We start from the raw sequence: 22600 nt of genomic DNA, 5'->3' as shown, positions 1-22600 counted from the left end.
TATACACAATGCCTGTTATTCTATTGCAGACGAGCTACTGTCTCAGCTGACAGACTACCAAACAGTCATTCCAGAACTTGTGGACCAGCACGGGTCGTTTCTCAGTTATGACGTCACACACCAAAGTGTACCACGTCACAGATCCAGCCTACGAAAATCACAAGTTGCCGGCCGTTCGAAACGAAGGGCCCCCCTCTCTCAAAAACAAGGAGTCTACCTCGACGGATCCGATCAATTGGGACGGAACAATGTGTACTACAAACTTCATGCCGACGGCAGAGATTTTCACTTTAACTTGACACTGAACACGGCCCTTGTGTCTAACGGCTTTGTGGTGGAGTACAGGGGCGACAAGGGGAGTATCAAGCGCAGCAAGGAGCTGTGGGATTGCCAATACACGGGCTTCAGCACCGGACCTACCCATTCCAATGCCGCCATCAGCAACTGCGTGGGTCTGGTAAGTTGTTATACACTGGAACCCCTTTGTTAAGACCTCCGAAAAACAAAGAAAATAGGGTCTTAAAAAGGAAGAAGTCTTAAAAGGGAGGTCATTTTATAGAGGCTATGAACAGACAATTTAAAAAAGGGGAAGTCTTAAATTGGGGGGGGGGGGGGGTGTCTTAAATGGGGGGTTCCACTGCACTCTCAAATTTCAATTCCAAGCAAGCTATGTCAGGGCTTGATCTTGGGGGAGGAGGCTGTCCTGGGTTCCGGAAGTTCCTACCCTTTACTCGGCAAAGGTACCTTTTTTTTCAAGGAAAGATCCAAAATACCCCTTGCTAAATGTCAACACCATCTGGGGGTTCTGTGTGGCCAGTCTCTGTACCCGTGTTTTATTTTGGAAGCCCCTCCCTCTCATACACTGGGCACTAGCACCAGCCCTGTATGTTGTTCCTGTCGTGTGCGTGTGATGATCAGAGGGTCTGATAGTGACTCTTCCTGCAGTGGAAGTTCAAAGTTGCTTGAAACGAAACGGTCTGCTCTAGTGCGAGTACTCACTCTCACAGAGACCTATCCTTGCCACACTGTCACACGTTTCCCTAAAACCTACAGTATTAATTGGGCGAAGTTGACTTTACAAAGCTCGCCTCGCCAAGTTTTGGCACTGAATGTTCAGTAACTTGAAAAGAAAGTCAACTTCGGGCTCAATAAAGGGCAGCCTTGAGCATGAGACGTTACCAGTGTTCTCAACACAGTTCCTGGTCCCCAAGGGTCAGTGTTCACACAGCCGAGTCTGTGTTATTGGCGGATTAAAACAGCATCAGCATTTCTTCCTTTCTTAATTTACCCAGATAGGGAGATTTGGGATCAAAGCAGACACGGCTAGCTGGTACGAGATTCTTTGATGACAGAACAGTCGTTATCTATAACAGCAGATCGTAGTTCTCGGAGATATTGGAAGGATCAGCATTTTTTTACGAACCACGAGGGCTCAATTAACGACCTCAAAGTTATATATATATATATATATAAAACATCAGAAATTGTGAAAGAAACAATTGAAAGTCAGCAGAGACTTTCTTCCGAGATTTGTTAAAATCTCTTAGCAGAGATAGAGAGAGAAATAGGTATCCCTTCACAGACAGTCTATTATACGATTATACTATATATATTTTATACATTATTATATATATATTATTATTATATATTATTATATACGATTAGCCCAGCTGAACGTTATTACCCGCTATTACGAGTTAGTCGCGCGTGTGACAGAGAGTTTTCTTGCACACGAGACTGTAGATATATCACGACGGCGTAGCCGAAGTGAGACAGCCGCAGTCGAGTGTGCAAGAAAACTCTCTGTCACACGACTAACTCGTAATAGCGATTATGTCTCACAGCATAGGCATAGAAAGACAGAAATTAGTTTTTGAGTCACTTGAGAAAAAGTGACTCTATGTAATCGGTCAGTGTTAGTCTGTCCGGCCGGCCGTCCGTAGACACCACCTTAACGTTGGACTTTTCTCGGAAACTATCAAAGCGATCCGGCTCATATTTTGTTTAGTCGTGACCTCCAATGACCTCTACACTTTAACGATGGTTTCGTTGACCTTTGACCTTTTTCAAGGTCACAGGTCAGCGTCAAAGGAAAAATTAGACATTTTATATCTTTGACAAAGTTCATCGGATGTGATTGAAACTTTGTAGGATTATTCTTTACATCAAAGTATTTACATCTGTAGCCTTTTACGAACGTTATCAGAAAAACAAGGGAGATAACTAGCCTTTTCTGTTCGGCAACACACAACTTAACGTTGGGCTTTTCTCGGAAACTATAAAAGTGACCGGGCTCAAATTTTATGTGAACGTGACTCCCAGTGACCTCTACACTTTGACGTCTGCTTTGGTGACCTTTGACCTTTTTCAAGGTCACAGGTATGTCTTGAAGGAAAAAAATTGAAATATCATATCTCTGAAACTATTCATCGGATTTGATTCAAACTTTATAGGATTATTCTTTACATCAAATTATTTACATCTGTATTGTGTTGTGAATAGCAATTTCTTCCTGTCCATCTGATGCCTCATATAATATTCAGAACTGCGAAAGTGACTCGATCGAGCGTTTGCTCTTCTTGTTGGGGGACGAAATAACAGGCACAAAACAAGACTGAAAAACACAATTGCCCTTTTACACATACCCTACACACGCATGCGCGCAGAAGATAGATTCAATGCGTTTCGTGTCTTTTCTGGTTGAATGCATTCAACAAAGTATCAACCAACGTTTCTGAATCTTTTAATGAAAAAAGATAAACTTATTTTGAACCAAACAGCACATACCAACGAAAGCTAAACACAGAAACACACACGCGCACTAACACAGATTGAATGCAAAGCGCGAACAAACACGGCGGAGGATTTTTGTAGGTCAGGTCGTGGGAAAGTCCACCCGAAATGTTCCACAGGGGAACTGCTTGTGTTTGTATTGTTTATTTTCTCACAGTGATGTTGATGGTTTTTGAAAGTGCCGTTTTGAAAGAATATTTTCTGAATTTGGGGCACACTTTTGACTTTTGGTTCGTTTATCTCGTCGAAGTAACATTCGAGTGTTTCTAAATCAAAACCTTCCAACACCGCTGGTGCAGATTAGACCTGCCTGACTGTCTGCGTGCGTGTTAGAGCTGAAGACGAAGCCTCAATCGCCAAAGCGTCACCTATCTGTAGGTCCTGAGCATCGGATGTACGTTGATACACGGAACTGGCTATGCAACTTTTCCTAGTCACAGGTGTAAGGTTCGATTTTTTTCTTTGAAATTTCGTCCTCTGTGTACGTAGCAAAGCGTTTCGCCATTTTCGGTTTTCGTTGCAGACGACGATAGTGAAAGTAGTACCTATTGTTTTGTTTTGACCTTTCGTATTCAGGGTTCTTAATTGAAGCTTGGTAAAGGGAGCTTGTCGTGTAAGTGGAAAGATGACGAAGCTTTTGAAAACAGAAATTGAATGAAGAAGAAAATGTGGCTTTCAGTTATATACAGGAGAACGGGGTTGGTGTTATTCTTTTTCCGTCAAACACTTTGTACACAGATAAAACGTGATTGACTGACCAAGGCCTGTTGGCACACTATTCAGAATGCACAACAAAATGTAACAACACTTTGATACCCATTATAACCATTTTTGTACGTTCGTGATCACTTGAAATGAATACTGAAAACATAAGTGGTTAAAGGTACTGAACTTGTCAAATCCAGGTGCACGGAGCCCCTGGGGCTTTTAGTCATACCTCAGGCAGCTATCCGTTAGAAGAACTACCAAGTTTCATTGACTTGCACCCAAAGAGTCAAGAACTGCGATTTTTTGAGTCACTTGAGAAAAAGTGACTCTATGTAATCGGTCAGTGTTAGTCTGTCCGGCCGGCCGGCCGTAGACACCACCTTAACGTTGGACTTTTCTCGGAAACTATCAAAGCGATCCGGCTCATATTTTGTTTAGTCGTGACCTCCAATGACCTCTACACTTTAACGATGGTTTCGTTGACCTTTGACCTTTTTCAAGGTCACAGGTCAGCGTCAAAGGAAAAATTAGACATTTTATATCTTTGACAAAGTTCATCGGATGTGATTGAAACTTTGTAGGATTATTCTTTACATCAAAGTATTTACATCTGTAGCCTTTTACGAACGTTATCAGAAAAACAAGGGAGATAACTAGCCTTTTCTGTTCGGCAACACACAACTTAACGTTGGGCTTTTCTCGGAAACTATAAAAGTGACCGGGCTCAAATTTTATGTGAACGTGACTCCCAGTGACCTCTACACTTTGACGTCTGCTTTGGTGACCTTTGACCTTTTTCAAGGTCACAGGTATGTCTTGAAGGAAAAAAATTGAAATATCATATCTCTGAAACTATTCATCGGATTTGATTCAAACTTTATAGGATTATTCTTTACATCAAATTATTTACATCTGTATTGTGTTGTGAATAGCAATTTCTTCCTGTCCATCTGATGCCTCATATAATATTCAGAACTGCGAAAGTGACTCGATCGAGCGTTTGCTCTTCTTGTTTACGAATTAATTTCGTACTCGGACCCGGCTGGTCTTGACCTATTTTTGGATCTAAATTTAGATCAGGTAGATCACCACATCATGCACAAAAAGACACGTCACTAGCAAACTATGTCAGACGTCATCATGAGTTTGTGTAAAACAAAATGGAGGCCGGAACACCAACGTAATAACTAGGTTAATTTATGCACTCGCGTGAACAAGAAACTGTCGAGCTTCACAAATGTCGTCGTTGGGTAGTTTTGGGTTTGTTTTACTACCATAGGAGGATTTTTGAACTGTAAATGCACTCAGCTGCAACAAAAACGCAAAACGAAGGCTGTGAGCTGCACTGTGCCTTTAAGGAAGTGACTGGATGTATGTGAAGGTAAAATTTTTCAGAAATAAATGCATAATCAAAATAATTGATTTCGGCATCAAAGCGTGTAACATACAATCTTGCACACGTTTGCTTTAGTAGTGGCAAAGAGGGAATGCGTGTGACATAGTTGCATTATCCATGATTTGGAACATGTGAACGTGCAGAACAGGCTACCTTGTTGGTCTTGGTTACGCAGCATGCAACAAGGTAGCCTGTTTCGCATGTTCACATGTTCCAAATCGTGGATAATGCAACTATAACGTTCAGCTGGGCTAATCGTATATATATATACTAGATGATTACCCGCTTCGCCGGGAAGAAGTAGAGCCGAATACCCGGCCGTCGCCGGGGACCCGGCTTTGCCGGGTCGCACGAAGGAAGGGAGATCTAAAAATAGTAACGTGCAGTGACCTTCTAAATATAGTAACGTACAAACTTGCGGGAATATCGATTGACGCCGGCGCACGAAGGAAGGGAGATCTAAAAATAGTAACGTGCAGTGAAAAACGAAAATCGGTTCAGCGCTGCGCGCTGAGAGCACGTGTTGAAATATCTCATCGATCAGGTTGTGTCCGGGGTCTCTGTCAATAAGTCCACCAAATTTGAAGCAGATCCATCGAGAACTTTGGCCGTGCATGGCGATCAATCACACACACACACACACACACACACAGACACAAGTCGTATATATATATATATTACTTTGAAGTCGTTAATTGAGCCCTCGTGGTTCGTAAGAAAATGCTAATGGAGTGCTAATGAAGAGGGAGTTATCAGATCGGCGTAGGTCCAGCTCTGAAGGTTCTTTTATTTTGTGCGCCGAGGGTACAATTCTGTGTGGACAATCAAGACCGAAGCTTAATATTTTGGAGTCTCTCTCTCTCTTAGTTTTAGTAGGTACACATTGTAAAACTGGACACCAGCCTAAAATCTCCATCCCTTAAAAACAACTTCGTCCGTTCTTTCTCTCTGACCCCCCCTCTCTCTCTCTCTCTCTCTCTCTCTCTCTCTCTCTCTCTCTCTCTCTCTCTCTGTCTGTCTCTATCTCTCTGTCTCTATCTATCTCTCTCTCTCTATCTCTCTCTCTCTCTTTCTATCTCTCTCTATCTCTCTCTCTGTCTCTCTATCTCTCTTTCTATCTCTCTCTCCCTCTCTCCCTCTCTCTCTTCCTGTCTCTTACTCTCGTCTCTATATATATATATATCTCTCTCTCTCTCTCTCTCTCTCTCTCTCTCTCAAACAAGTCACGATGTAATATTTTGTTGGGGTTTGCAATCGGTTACCTATACCAATTGCCATACTGTGATCGTACGACGTAAATTTGCATGTGTAGAAAAAGAAAACGCGAATCGGTGAATGACTGGCATAGAGCAACAAACCTTTTCCCGTCGCTGTTGCCAAGTTGTTGTACTATTTACGGTGTCTTTACAACTGCAAACAATGTGGAGGGTTGTGTATGACGCAGTGCAAGTCGCTCAAACAGCACAGGACGAGGAGAGAAGGTGGGGGTTTATCAAGTAAGGGAGAGAACCCCAAGCAGTCTGTGCCCAGGGAGCAATTCCTCACACCTGTCGTACAAGCGTACCGAGTATTGTTATCAGCCCCGCTTAACGAAGACATCATTCACTCCCGTTTGATGTCCTGCTCCTTCCCGGGCGGCTAAATCGTTCCACACCTGCAGCCCTTTGCCTGTCGATATGCTGTACGAGTCACGTATGTGGGTCAAAGCAGTCCCGCACTGCCGACAAGCGGCACTCCACAGACGGAGATATTCAAGACATATGAAGAGAGCGGCGGAAACGGTTTGGGCCGTAATGGGAGCAATATGCTTGCCCTCCGGTCATGTTTGAAGAAACAACAACGGGACGGGAGCGGAAACAATAGAAAATACTCGGTGGCCTTCAGTCCTTTGCAGCGGGACGGACGTTGCACAACCAGCGGAGACGTAACATGACATTTAGACACCATACGCTGCCATCGGCACCGAATATCACCCACTTCCGCTCGGCAAGGGTTCAGTTTTTGGGACCTCCAGATAGCAGAAACAATGTGTGAGCTGTTTTTTCGGTCAAGTATTACATGTCATGCATTTTACGCTTTAGTGCTTGCTGGTGCTTTTTCAGTTTCTGGTAGATTGATCTTTATGAACAGTTATGTTTGTTTTGTGGGATGTCTCAGTCTTGTGAGTTGGAATAACTGACAATAAACATGGGAACAAAGTTTCATGTGTGAAGGATATGGGATGACTCCACACCTAAAAGGGCTGTTAACAATAACCATAGGTGACTTAGATCATTGCCAAAGTTGGAGGCTGTTCCGCGAAAAAAAGGACACAACGTCGATCTTAGAGGGTTGTATCTCCCAAAGAAAGCAACAAATAAATCAGTCAAGTAATCATATTTTGTTTTTAAACGTCACGTTTTGTGAACAATGATGCATGTGTCATCGTTTATTTGCATAGTCGATACAAAATAGCTCAGTAGCGGCTAAGTAACATAACTAGCCTGTATATGTGCGGATTGGTAGAATGCGTCTGCAAAAACGTTGACCCAAACTTTGCAAAACCTCAGTGGTTATGTGATTCTGGTTTTTTTCTGCGATGAAATTACACCATACGCGCTGTGCACAGATTTTAAGACGAGGCAAACCTTTGAGATAGCACTGATTTCTGAATTTGAATAATCATGATGAACATAATTCGCAGCAGTTTGTCTGGTAAAATTGGATATACCTCCCCTGAATAAAATTACCTCATGCATGGGTGTCTGCTGATCAAATGAAACTTGCATGGCTGTTGTCCATCCTGCCAGGCCTAACTTAAGACTTTAAACGTGTAGCTCAATGGCAGTACTTAGTGGTTGATTTTCGGATTCAATCTGTAACTTTGCTGAACTGAGTTTCTTACGGTGCCAATTGCGACAGGAGATGGAATTTCTTTGACTGTTTTGCAGCCTGATAGTGGTACTCATTCACTTAAACACTTGTATTCTGTGTCGATCTTTTACAAGATCCCTCCCTCCTTGTACCCACCCTCTCTCTACCCCCCGCGGGTTAGGGGGAGTCCCATATTGGTTGGGACGAGAAAGAATGTACCCGATGCTCCCCAGCATGTCGTAAGAGGCGACTAACGGATTCTGTTTCTCCTTTTACCCTTGTTAAGTGTTTCTTGTATAGAATATAGTCAATTTTTGTAAAGATTTTAGTCAAGCAGTATGTAAGAAATGTTAAGTCCTTTGTAAATTGTACTGGAAACTTGCATTCTCCCAGTAAGGTAAGATATTGTAGTACTTGTACTACGTTGCAAGCCCCTAGAGCAAAATTTTGATTAGTGCTTTTGTGAACAATTGACAAGTGGCTCTATCCCATCTCCCCCCTTCCCCCGTCGCGATATAACCTTCGTGGTTGAAAACGACGTTAAACACCAAATAAAGAAAGAAAGACCCTCTCTCTGTCTCTGTCTCTCTCTGTCTCTCTCTCTCTCTCTCTCTCTCTCTCTCTCTCTCTCTCTCTCTCTCTCTCTCTCTCTCTCTCTCTCCCCCGCTCTGTCTTTCTCTCTCACTCATCTTTTTTCTTCTCATCTCCTTTTGACAGATCTTCCTCGAATGTGGACGTAAATTTCCTCTTACCTGTACCTCCCTGGTTGTGAAAAAGTGATTAGCATGCAGGTGCTGGGCGCATCTTCACGCTTCACTGCGCTGGGCTGATGCAAATCTTCCTTATCTCCTGATAACGGCAGCTGAAAGCGACAACCTTCACTTGTAACTCACCTAGTACCTGTGTGTGTGTGTGTGTGTGTGTGTGTGTGTGTGTGTGGTGTGTGTGTGTGTGTTTTGTCTGTTCCGTCAGTTTGCAGGAGTGTATGTCTACTTGAGATGATCCAACCGATGAGAAATTATCCGTAGCCACTATATAAATATTGAAAATTCACAGCAGTCGAACAAATGTTACTCCTTTTGTTATCCTTTGAAATGCATCGGTATTTATAAACCATTGGAAAAAGAATCCTTCAATTATTTAGAAGGGTATTAGGTGTTTTATATTTGGAAAACATTCCAACGCTTTGATTTATTACATCGCAGACCGATGTTGAACATGAGTGAAGAAAAATAGTTTAAAAGATGGAATCTACTTATTTCTTCACCCTGCGTTCACATGCACGTCAAGTTGTGGCAAAGATATTACAAAGATTAACAAAGATATTACAAACCACTTTTTTTTAGGAGCTGGAAGGCCCTATTGATCATATTCCAGCGTTTCTTGCGATTATGGGTGATGTTCAGAGCGAACTGTAGGAACGGGACTCAGTGTAAGTCAAAGTTCTTTTGCCAAACGCCGGAAAGTGAGGAACTGGTGAGTGGGGGTCCAAAACGTCGAAGAAACAATTAGATTAGAGCTTAGGGGGTTCTGGTGATTACCTTAATGAAGCTACCTGCCGCGGAAAGCCCTGGTACTTAAACGTGGCCCTCCTCTATCGGATTTTCGTTTCAACCGAATCTCTGTCACCGCCGCACCGTTTGTCGGGATGCAAGGTTAGTAGCCTACCTGTGAACCGAAATCTAATGCAATCAGTCTGCCACCCAAGAGTGCGTAAAGGGCATACAAAACAAAACAAAACCAGAAAAAGCACTACAACGACAACACAAAGCGTTGCAGAGCATACGAGTGTAACATACGAGTTTTGGCCCAGTTTTGTCCAGACCAGAGAGCCAGAGTAGCACAGTGGCTCTCACGCTGGAGGTCGTGGGTTCGATCTCCATCCGCCATCCGGGGCGAATACAAAAATAATACCGAAATATTCCGAGCGCACTCCAGTCCACCCAGTCGGAAATGGGTAGCTGACCCTATTCAGGGCCGGGGAAGGCAAAGACAGCTAGGGAGAGGAGTGGGCACCGCCCTCATAAAGCCGGCCCGAGAGTAGTTGAGATCTCGAACATCTCGTTCCCCTACGACCAAACATGGTTATTACCTTTACCTTTGTCCAGATAATCTGACTGCGACAACACAAGATGCACGACTGGTCGTAGAATTTGTAAGGGGCCACTTTTATTTAAGCGGCATGATCTGCTGCGTCTTCACTTGGAGCAGTTGTGTCGTAAATATTCTTCACGGGTGAAGAAAGAAACGTGGCTTACGTCACATGCACGAAGTGAACCCCGAAAGGCATTCTCTGCATGCTGTAGTGGCGCGGCAGACATAGCGAACCGCAAACATCGATCAGCCAAAAACAAATATTTTGTTCCTTTCATTAGAGAAAGTTGACTTTCGTTTCTCTATCCGCTTTGCCATTCCGTGCGGCCATTGATGTCTCTGCGACGAGCGGTATAATTATATTGGACCTCAGCCTTCTTGTTCCGCTCATCTGTTTTTTCATGTCCCCTAAATCATTACTGGTTTATAAAAATAAAATAAAAATAAACAAGTAAATAAACAAATTAATCAATGCACAACCGAAATAAAATTAAAATAAAATCTTCGAAATGGACCAGCTTTCATTTTTACTCTCACAAGATCATAACGCCGTGTGCGTGCGCAAAAACATTTCTGAAGCTGGGTTTTAATATTCTCAATAGAAACCTTTTTACGAATTTTGCATCTAGATTCTGAAGCTTGTCCGGAAAGTAGAATCGTGGTCATGAGTGGAATATTATTAGATAGATCGTACACGGGGCAAAGTGAACTAGTCTGAATGGAAACTACCGTGCTAACTTTGAATGTAGATGCTCAAGCTGTACATAATCGTAAAATCGCGTGCCTTGCTCACGAGTTGAGGATGATCAAAACGATCCTGTTCGTGAGTCGAGAGCTTCGACGATGACAAAAAAATGCTGACATTTACTCGCGAAGGATCTCTCGGTAGGGGGGAGGAAGGGAACAGAAAGCAGACAAACGTATCAGAGAATTCCTGAGGGTTTGAAAGCAATGAGCGGCAATTGTTCCGCGATTACGGTACTCTTTCTGTCCTAGGTTGCAGAATGCGTGCCAGCTATCCCGGGGAGACAAGGGCCCCAAAAATCCAGCACGTGCAGCATTACTGCCCCATAAAGACAAGAATAAGGCTCGCTGATGTACACTGCAGCTTTCCTGTGTCTGTCATGATGGCTGGATCGTGCAGTCTGCTTCACTCAGAAGACAGAAACAGAAACAAAGAAAAGAAACTAATAAAGGAAAACCACACGCACGCACGCACGCTCGCACACACACACACACACACACACACACACACACACACACACACACACACACACACACACACACACACACACACACACACACACACACACACACACACACACACACACACACATTTCATTGCATCGGTCCCGGATAGACGTACAGGTTGTAGGGACGTTAAAAAGCTATAACCAATCAACCAATCACACACGTTCAACAGAACAAACCGTTGTTTTGTTTCTTAGATGTTATAGTGTTTCAAGTTTTATTTACATGACTTATCATATGAGCTGATTGTGTTCATCTGTGCAAGCTTCAGTTTTTAGTGCCATCTCCAATAGCTGAAACTTCGCCTTGTCCGGAAACCAAACTAAACAGGAAAAGACAGTGAAACGCTGCAAAGCAAAGAATCACAGCAATTCCAGTTGCTGAAACTTGGTCCTGTCGAAGAAGAACAACAACAAAACATGAGAAAAAAACACACAGGAGAAAAGATAATGCATTATCAGAGCGTCAAGTCGGCGGCCTCGATCTGTTCCTCTCATTGTCACCTTCAACATTCGATTAATATGCTTTCTGCGTCGCTAATAGAAAAATAACACCAATAAAATAAAATGAGATAGAAAAAAATAGAGATGAAAGACAACAAGCTGAGGTTTCGTGAAATTGGAGGCTCCTTTTAAGGATGATTTAATTTGCTTAATTGCTGTAACTTTTACACCAAAACCAGATTTTAAAGGCCCACACTATTTAGAACTGACGTCAAATATATATGACAATGGTGAAGGTGGGATGCACATTATACTAAGTTAACATATCTGCATAAAGACGAGGAAGTGTAAATCGATGTCTTCTTCCTCTTCTGCGTTCTATATATTCATGGCCGTTACACCCTTAGCTCGGTGGCTGACATGAAGTCCGCCGTCTTCTGCAGTTCAGGCTGGTGTCTTGTGGATGTCGTCATTTGACGATTTTTTGAGTCACTTGAGAAAAAGTGACTCTATGTAATCGGTCAGTGTTAGTCTGTCCGGCCGGCCGGCCGTCCGTAGACACCACCTTAACGTTGGACTTTTCTCGGAAACTATCAAAGCGATCGGGCTCATATTTTGTTTAGTCGTGACCTCCAATGACCTCTACACTTTAACGATGGTTTCGTTGACCTTTGACCTTTTTCAAGGTCACAGGTCAGCGTCAAAGGAAAAATTAGACATTTTATATCTTTTCTCGGAAACTATCAAAGCGATCGGGCTCATATTTTGTTTAGTCGTGACCTCCAATGACCTCTACACTTTAACGATGGTTTCGTTGACCTTTGACCTTTTTCAAGGTCACAGGTCAGCGTCAAAGGAAAAATTAGACATTTTATATCTTTGACAAAGTTCATCGGATGTGATTGAAACTTTGTAGGATTATTCTTTACATCAAAGTATTTACATCTGTAGCCTTTTACGAACGTTATCAGAAAAACAAGGGAGATAACTAGCCTTTTCTGTTCGGCAACACACAACTTAACGTTGGGCTTTTCTCGGAAACTATAAAAGTGACCGGGCTCAAATTTTATGTGAACGTGACTCATTGTGTTGTGAATAGCAATTTCTTCCTGTCCATCTGATGCCTCATATAATATTCAGAACTGCGAAAGTGACTCGATCGAGCGTTTGCTCTTCTTGTTTTCAAGCACATGTGGCCAGGCCACTGAACTCTAGTACAGGATGACCCCCCCCCCCCCACACACACACACAACAAACCAAAAAACACAGATCATCCGCTCAGTGTGTATAGGTCAAATGGATTTGAAAAACATAGTCCAAATTCGGCCATTGACTGAACAGAAGGTTTGACACTGGATGGTAGCTCCAGTGGGTGTCTTGAAGGTCGTCAAGGTAAAGTCGGCCTCTGTTAAAGGCACAGTGCAGCTCACAGCCTTCGTTTTGCGTTTTTGTTGCAGCTGAGTGCATTTACAGTTCAAAAATCCTCCTATGGTAGTAAAACAAACCCAAAACTACCCAACGACGACATCTGTGAAGCTCGACAGTTTCTTGTTCACGCGAGTGCATAAATTAACATAGTTATTACGTGGTGTTTGGTCGGAGTTCGATTCAACTGAGTGATTCCGGCCTCCATTTTGTTTTACACAAACTCATGATGACGTCTGACATAGTTTGCTAGTGATGTGTCTTTTTGTGCATGATGTGGTGATCTACCTGATCTAAATTTAGATCCAAAAATAGGTCAAGACCAGCCGGGTCCGAGTACGAAATTAATTCGTAAAAAAATCGCAGTTCTTGACTCTTTGGGTGCAAGTCAACGAAACTTGGTAGTTCTTCTAACGGATAGCTGCCTGAGGTATGAGTAAAAGCCCCAGGGGCTCCGTGCACCTGGATTTGACAAGTTCAGTACCTTTAACAGGGCCATTGATGTTGGTATTACTTGACCGATTCTTTGCAATTTAACCGCACGACCCTTTTGCGCCTATTTCATGAAGTTTTTTGGTGGGATTCTGACTGAGATTGTATCACTTAGTGCAAAGCGCCACACAGTTTAGAATCTTTGAGAGATTTTAAGTCTTAAATCTTTCTTTTGGCAGGGACGAGGCATTTTTGACTTGTAGATGTGCACCGGGTACAAACATGACAAAAACCGATGACTCTTTTTAAATTTGTTTTTCTGTGTGCATTGCGGATATGACTGATTGTGTGCGGCGCCCAAAATACACTGATCAAAGACTCGTCGACCTTCTCGGATTGCAAGCTTTGCAGCACAAGCAGCATGCAACATACTGTATCCCCATCTCAGAAGTTTATTTATAAGAAGTGGTTAACGACCATTACCTGCAGTCGACGCGCGGTGATATTTTCCCAAAAGCCGATGTTACTAAAAAATAGAATGGGTACTTCTGGGAAATCTTTTTTTAGGGTACTCGGTAATTATGCAACCCTTTGGTTACTTCGGTCTTCAACACACCTCTCAAAACCTTTCGAAGCAATAAAAAGAAATAAAAACCAGAAGTAAGAATTCAGAAAATAAAGAAAAAGTTGAAAAATTAAAAATAAAAAAAATTCGAACCCGTGACCGACCAACCTTACGACATTATGTTAGCACTCCAGCTCCGAAATGCATTGACCAATCACCATAAGGGGCTGACATAATTTCACAAAAGGATTTCCTTACCAAGAATTCCAAACGGTTTAGGAGATTTTGAAGATTTCGTTCGGGACGATGACGCCCTATGGTCGGTTTTTATATAAAGGGAAGCAATCAAACACGTGCGTCGACGGAGCCAATGAAGGATGATAGGAACTTGTAAGATCATATAGCTGTTCCCATCTGCATAGCCACTCATCTCGTCTGCAAGTTCCTTCCCTTTTCCAAACCTTTCACCCACCTACCCTCTTCCTCACACGTACACCTTTTCTCCTGACAACTACCTGCTCTGACATCTCGCTTGCTAAAAGGCACCCGGGGACGCCTCGCTCTTTCAGCACTAGTCAAGAGATAGACTGCCCCTGATAACACCAGCGGCGCTACAACAAAACACGCGGCAAAGTGCTGTCTCTTTTATCTGATGACCTTTGGAGGAGAACTTTCACTGCCTGTCGGTACCCATCTACCTGTAGAATGCGCTTTCAAAGAGGCGAAGGGAATAAACTAGCGGTCGGCAGGTAAAAGTGCTCCGCTGCCAGCCAGCTACTGAAGTGATGAGTTGTGGGAAGTAGAGCGTTCTACCGAAATCGTACAGCCAGAGCACACACACACACACACACACGCACAAATTCAGTCACGCACACACGCATGCACGCAAGCACGTACGTATATACGCACACACACACACACACACACACACACACACACACACACACACTCTTCCTTCTCTCTCTCTTTCTCAGAATTGCCGAACTATACAAGAATTACAGATTTGAGACTGCGCTTTTTCTTCCGAGCTGCTCTTACTAATTATAACAAATTAATCAGGTCAGAGTGCACATATCGTGCGATAAACTGAAATAGTTGAGTGCAGCACGAGGGAAAGGAAGGTGGGAAAACCCTGTGAAGTTGTCAGCTCAGCTGTGGCAGACCATAGACCAAATAGCCTGGACCGCCAACTCGTCACGTGACCCTTCGAGGTTACGACTCTCGACTTTCAGGGGCGCGTCGCGTCCGGTGTCAGTCACGAAATTTTCTTTCGCCGAAATATTTTTTCTCCCCCACCAACACGTTTCACTCATTTTTGTACCAAAAACAATTCTTATGCAAAACCATCCTCTGACTACGGGTTAGGGGTAAGTTTGGGAATGGGTTAGGTATGTAAACAGTTTTAAAATACGTCAATTTCTGGCGATGTTTGTGAACGAAGACTTCGGGTATGTCTTAATACCGAATTCCCGCGGACGGCGTCGATTGAATTCTTAGTTCACAAACATCGCCAGAAATTGACGCATTTTAAAACTGTTTACATACCTAACCCATTCCCAAACTTACCCCTAACCCGTAGTCAGAGGATGGTTTTGCATAAGAATTGTTTTTGGTACAAAAATGAGTGAAACGTGTTGGTGAGGGAGAAAAAATATTTCGGCGAAAGAAAATTTCGTGACACCGGTTTGAAAGGCCAGCGATTCGAAGACAGTGAAAAGAAAGCACGCTCCAGTTATTTGTGACAATGGGAGGTGACAATGAACTGGATTTTCCAAAACTCCAAACTAAACTTAACAAAACTCATCGAAAAACATGTTCCATATGCACTTTTGCTGAGTTTATTTTAGCATTTTCAGAACTTACCTCGGCAACTTCGTCCATGTTTACAATCGACACCGGATATCACGTCCCCCTGATTTCTGAAAGGCTTGTAAGCGTAGGTTCCTAAGTGCGAGAGGCCGCTGCTACCTCGTAATAGAGAGAAAGAGCGGAGAGAGAGCTAGTTGGCGGTCCAGGAAAAATGGTCTATGGGCAGACACGTTCAGCCTGAAAAACCGGAAGTCTGAAATCAATGTGTGTCTGGAAAATCACGGGGGGAAAGTAGTACATGGGGCAAACGCATCATTCAACTTAAGGCACATACTACACATCTACAGCCTGGCTGCGTTCAATGCAAAGTGGGGGGGGGGGGGGGATTTTATTTTTTCAAAGACACCTATTGTCAATAACAATAACAATAACAATAACAGCACTTTATTGTCCATTAAAATATTACATAAAAATGGAAATTTTTCTTCGGCACACCCTGTCTGCCTGTAAACGATTATAACAACAATTGTATAGGACGACACACATAAAACATAAAACATAAAAGGGATACAATCAAATATGATATTGCACTATGTAAATTTACCCTCTCATATCACAGGAGTTGGGTTTCACAGCCGAGTAATCACATTACAAATATTTCCCACACACCTTCACATGTACACATTGTTTGTTTTTTCCCAGCCGACCAGCCTCTACGTGATGCGAGAAGAATTTAAAATGGTGACTGCAGAAGGCAGGAATGACTTTTTAAACTGGTTTTTGCGTGCCAAAGGGACCTTATAACGTTTACCTGAAGGGAGAATTTCGAAACAGGGGTTGAGAGGATGGATCGGATCACGGACAATTTTGAGAGCTTTCCGCTTAATGGCAGCTTCGTAGAGACTGGTCAGCTGTCGTTGGGGTTGCCCAACAAGCTTGCTAGCCGTCGCAACAATGCGGTGGAGTTTAGCTTTGTTTTTAACATTTGTGGTACCATACCATGTCACAATGTTAAAAGTCAGTATGCTTTCAATCAAACTGCGATACACAAGTTCCATAACACTTTGATTGACATTAAAATATTTAAGCTTCCTGAGAAGAAAAAGTCGCTGCTGAGCTTTCTTATAAACAGCATGAACATGATCACTAAAAGTCAGCTTATTGTCAATTGAAACCCCAAGATATTTGAAGGTTTCCACAAGTTCAACTTCCTTGTCGCTTATTCTCACTTTTTGGGGACCACAATTATCACTCTTTCCTCCAAAAATCATTTCTTTTGTTTTGCCTACATTCAACTGCAAGAAACTGGACTTATGTTAATTTCGGCCATATTCGGAGAGAAAAAAATCCCCCACAGAAAGCATCTTGGCTGTTGATTTTAAGTCTGTGTCAAAGTGGAAGGATGGAGTTTTATAATGAAAAAACTTCGTAAGGTGTGTTGTGGCGATTATGTTGCACGAGAAAGATGATGTCTTCAACTTCTCCCATGTCATGGTCGGGATGAGGGACAGGGGAAGTCCATGGGGGAGGGGGGGGTCATAAAAAGGGAGAGGCCGGGTTCGCCCTGCGTGTCGTAACTTTGTATTTAATATGACAATGATAATCTGAAAGTTCGTCTGTGGAGGATTTTGATTATCAGCATAACAGCGCCGGGATGCAACTTTCGGAAACAGTAACTCAGTCTGTTCCCTATCTAATCCTGGACCTGTCGGCAGCCAGCTAGCAAATCAAATCATTAGTATCGTTTTACGTGGTATCAACGATGTAGGTGTAATACATAATATTGTTCTCGTCACGCCGTATCTCGGTGCCAGTAGTAGCAAGGGCACACTGGATATTTTTAGAAATACAGGATTAAATGTGCACCTTTCAGAACACGATGTCTTGTTTGGTTATCAACCTAGTAATATATGCCAAAATAATAAGGTAATAAATCACATTATTTTGATTGCAAAAATGTGTATTAGTAAATATAAGTATGGTGATAGATACGATTTGAATAGTATATTGGAAAATGAAATGTACATTAGAAGATTGTGAGTACTGTATAAGTCGAGATGAGGTAAAGTGAAAAAAAAAGAAAAAAAAAGAAAGATTGTTCATGGAACGTTTGATATTTTCACACAACAAGAATGTTTGTTCATGGAACGTTTGATATTTTGACACTACAAGAATGTTTGTTCATGTAAAGTTTGATATTTTGACACAACAAGAATGTTTGTTCATGGAAAGTTTACTATTTTGGCACAACAAGAAAAACAATATATGACTCAATAAAAATATATGACTCAATAAAAAAAATTAAAATAAAAAAATCTTACTAATGAAATAAATTCGATGGTCAACGAAATGACAGGGATTATAAAATCAGCTGCAGATATAAGCCTCAACAGAAATATTAAAATACAAAAGAATAGGAAAAAAGCGAATAAAAAATGGTTTGATAAAGATTCTCGTAAATACAAAAAAGATATAAAATCAATATTTAACGCTTTAAATAGACAACCATTTAATAAGTATTTACAACAAAAATACTTTGCAAAACGCAAAATTTACAATAGTTTGATAAAGTCAAAGAAACGCAAATTTAAAGATGTATTGGTAAATAAATTAAATGATGATTTTAATAAAGATCCAAACACTGCATGGAAAATCTTAAAGGATTTACAAACAATGGGTGAGAGAAGTATTCTAAAACTCACCATATAAATACTTCAAAATGGATGTCTCATCTTGAAAAACTAATTGGGACAGAAACCCAGGTGATGCAAGAACAGAGAGAAAAGATAAATCAGGAACTAAATAAAAAAATAAAAATAAAAAAAAGGGCACACTGGAATTTTCCTCGTGATGTACGGGTATCTGCGCACACACACACATACACACACGCGCGCGCGCGGGCACACGTACGCACGCACGCACGCACGCACGCACGCACGGAAACACACACACACACACACTCATACGCACACACACACGCACACACACACACACACACACACACACACACACACACACACACACACACACACACACACACACACACACACACAAATACACAGCCTCGTTGCGTGAGTTTTGTGAGGTGCTTTGTCCGAGGGAAGGACATTCAATTGCAAAAGAGCTGACAGGTTGCCTTTGGGGAATATTTTTGAAGGCATTAAGACGACCATTACCCCCCCCCAAAAAAAAAAATACCCAACAGTGTAAAGTACCTGTACATACAAAGAGGACGCACGCCATTTCTGCGAGCCATTGTCGTTTTCATCTTTATTGCCGCACTGTTGGAATCGTAGATTTAAAACGCGTTTTATGACACAAAAACGGGATATCAAATGGCCGGTAAATGTCAGTCAAATTTCGAGAGATTAGAAAAAGCTCAATGATGAGTTTTGTTTTGTTTTTGTTTAGTTTTGTTAATGTGAAGCTTTCTCAGCTCGTAGCACTGAGATAACCATGGTGGTTTCTAAACTTCATTCGATCTTTCAATATTTACATCCTCTCTCCCAATGCGGGGTTCAAATCACACTCGCTGTTGTTATTCTTAAGTCTTCACAGAAAGCAGAACCTAGTCATAGAACCCAGTCATTAAGTAAGTATCGGCGTGCCCAGTATTTTATCGCCTCTGTCCCTAATCACCTCACCTGCCCACTCCAGCAGGTGACGGCAGATTTCATCCTCCGCCGCCGCTTACCTGTTGCTGCCTGACGCCCGTCAGTCCAAAGAGAAAACCTGTGTATTCAGCACGTGAGAAATTCTGACGTGCCGCTGTCTGCTTGGAGTGAAGCGGCTGGCTGCACCTTATAGCCTGTGCTCATTGCCACTGACATTTAAACCGCGGCGGTAAAAGCGCGGAGCATGAACAAGTCGAGACTATTGTAGATGACGATTACTTCTCTTTCTCCTTTTATTTTCTCCATCCTCAGACAAAAGATGTTCCAGGCTACGCTAGCCTAGAACATCTTTGCTCAGACTGTGTATATTTATTGTCTTAAAACTGTTGTCTTTGGAAATAGACAGTGAAGAATTATGTGACGCACCTTGTTGGTCCAATTGGTTGGACCTTGCTTTTTGTCAATTTGATTTTCGGGGGTGTCTGTGTTGTCTGTTCCACTATATATACACAAGATCATGTAAAACCATGAGATATACATGCAGCATCGCACTGTGAGCCCTGATGGCATATCGTTCGTTCAGCATTTCTTCCGTCGGCAAAATGTCCCGCGTCGACATATTAATACGTCCGTTTGGCATAACGTCCAAAATATACACACGAATAAACAAACAAACAAACAAACAAACAAAGGTGAAACAAACCATATGTGTGTGTGTGTGTGTGTGTATGTGTGTGTGTGTGTGTGTGTGTGTGTGTGTGTGTGTGTGTGTGTGTGTGTGTGTGTGCAGTACGGCATGTTCTCGACAGACGTGGACGACTACTTCGTGGAGCCCCTGTGGAACCACACCCGCCGCCCCGTGGACAGACTGGGGGGCAGGGCCACACCGCACCCGCACATCGTCTACTCCAGGTCATCCATCAAGAACACAGAGCTGCACACTCACTGCGGAGTCTCAGGTATTAAGGCCGGGAGGGGGGGTCTCCGTGCTTTGTGGTAGGCAGATAATCCTGAAATAAACAGTTAGATATCATACCATGTTTTACCGAGAGATTGATTTGTTTAATAAAGGGGTCCAGAAACTAGTATCTGTCTGTTTTCGTGGTGTTTGTTTATTTATTTGTTTGTTGTATCGATATTCAGTAGTTAAAATAGTCGAAAGTCAAATTCCAATTTTAGAAGACAACTGAATACCATAAAATGAAATCTATGAATATGGTTATGAATTACGTGTAAAGCGGCCCCATTGTTATTATCATTACTGAGAAAAGAAAACGAGCAAGCGAACAAACAAATATGTGTGTTTCGTTGTGCAGATTATCAGAAGAGAAAGTACCAGTGGCTGAAGCACAAGTCTCCCGCCACGTTCAACGAGGTGCTGAAGCCGAGGCGACGGATGCGGATGTGGCGACGCCTGCTGAAGAAGTCCAAGGGCAAAGGTCGGCGCAAGGCCAAGGTCATCCGCAGACACCGTCGTCCTCGGTCCGTGAGCAACGAGCGTCACGTTGAGACCCTGGTGGTGGTGGACAAGAAGATGGTTGACTACTACCAGCACCACCACAACATGCGCCACCCGGACGGTCTCACGGCATACGTCCTCACCATCATGAATATTGTAAGCACCTACTACAGCGCGCTACGCTTGAATGGATTTCTTGTTTGAGACATAGACCTAGTAATGTTTTTGATGTCTACAGTTAGTCTGAACTAGCTGTTCTGTGTTGCAGGTGAAATAAACAAGCAAAAAACCAATTGAATGGACTGACATTACTTTGTGGATACGTTATTTTTACTTGTTAACGAAAAAAACACCTGATGAATCAATGAGCATATGTATGTGACATGTGTGTCGGTAATGCGAGTTGTTTAGACGTGCGAGTTGTTTAGACGTAAGCGTTGATTGGTTGATTGTGTGTCACGTGGAGGTCAGGTGGCCAAGCTGTTCCATGATCCGTCCATTGGGAACGCCATCAATATTGTGGTCACCAAGCTCATCATCTTCACTGGGGACGCTGTAAGTGTGTGTGTGTGTGAGTGTGTGTGTGTGTGTGTGTGTGTGTGTGTGTGTGTGTGTGTGTGTGTGTGTGTGGTTACTTGCATGTGCATGTGTCGGTGTGTGTCTTTGTGTAGTCATTTTTCTCTCTCTCGTGTGTGTGTGTGTGTGTGTGTGTGTGTGTGTGTGTGTGTGTGTGTGTGTGTGTGTGTGATCGCGCGCGTGTGTCAGCGTGTGTCTTTCTGGGTGTGTTTTTGTGAATGAGAGAGACAAAACCACAGACAGAGATAGTCTCGCAGCGACAGATGGAGAGATATCGGGTTTTGTTTCATCGTTTTACCCTACGTTCCTTTGATGCAGGACGACACATTGCCGCAGATCAGTTACCACGCAGACAAGTCGCTGGACAGTTTCTGTCGCTGGCAGCATCGCCTCCTTGGTCAGACCTCCAGTGGCCAAGGCCGCGCCTCCCACGATAACGCTGTCCTTCTGACAAGGTAAACACACTGTGCTACTATTTACGGAGACTGAGTCAGAATCTGATTCAATAGAAAATAGATATTTTTGCCAATTCATAAATGAATCGATGGGTCATGTTTTTTCGAAACGCTGAGCTACAATCAACAGAAAAAAGGCATATTTGCCAATTTCTTTAGTTACTCAATGGATCAATTCCAGAATCAACGTGTGTGTCTGTTTCAATCAGGGCCAAACTTGGTCTTTTGGGCGATTCATAATTATTTCAAAGGATTATGTTTAAAATTAACTAATGAGTCTGTTTCCTTCTTCGCCGAGTTGTTCAATAAGTCATTTCTACTGACTCTAGCAAAACAGAACGGCCATTTGAAATTTTAATGCGTCATCGACTGTTGAACCACGTCTGACCTAACACAAAATATGCTAACATGATCTGAAAGTAGACTGGTTTTGCGTAACTCTCTCTTACTGTTGTGGTCTATATTCAGAGCGTTTATTTCCCTTTGTTTCTAGATGTTTTTCTGTGGTCCCTTTCAGGTACGACATATGTACGTACAAGAACGAGCCTTGCGGTACACTGGGTGAGTAGTAGTGTGTCTGTCTGTGCGTGTTCGATGACTTGATATGACACTGCATTCATGCGAGATTTAACCTGCTACTTTGTTGTGAACGTGTCGTTTTTTCAATATAAACAGTACCATAAACTAGCAGGCTTTTGGTGTTTTGTGAGCGTTAATCGGACCCGAA

The 22600-nt window shown here is 42.6% G+C and overlaps 1 protein-coding gene across 1 annotated transcript in view; it reads left to right on the top strand.

Annotated features, from left to right (window-relative positions):
- Positions 1-22600, top strand: part of LOC138967386 (A disintegrin and metalloproteinase with thrombospondin motifs 6-like) — a 47991-nt gene that overhangs the window by 7396 nt on the left and 17995 nt on the right. The window contains exons 2-7 of the mRNA XM_070339930.1: positions 30-457; positions 20174-20342; positions 20700-20998; positions 21314-21397; positions 21737-21873; positions 22391-22434. Coding sequence (XP_070196031.1) covers positions 30-457; positions 20174-20342; positions 20700-20998; positions 21314-21397; positions 21737-21873; positions 22391-22434 — 1161 coding nt within the window. The remainder of the gene's footprint in view (positions 1-29; positions 458-20173; positions 20343-20699; positions 20999-21313; positions 21398-21736; positions 21874-22390; positions 22435-22600) is intronic.

Source organism: Littorina saxatilis, linkage group LG5, assembly GCF_037325665.1.
Source record: "Littorina saxatilis isolate snail1 linkage group LG5, US_GU_Lsax_2.0, whole genome shotgun sequence".
NCBI lineage: Eukaryota > Metazoa > Mollusca > Gastropoda > Littorinimorpha > Littorinidae > Littorina > Littorina saxatilis.
Note: the sequence above shows the minus strand (reverse complement) of the source record. Positions and strands in the feature narration are given on the sequence as shown.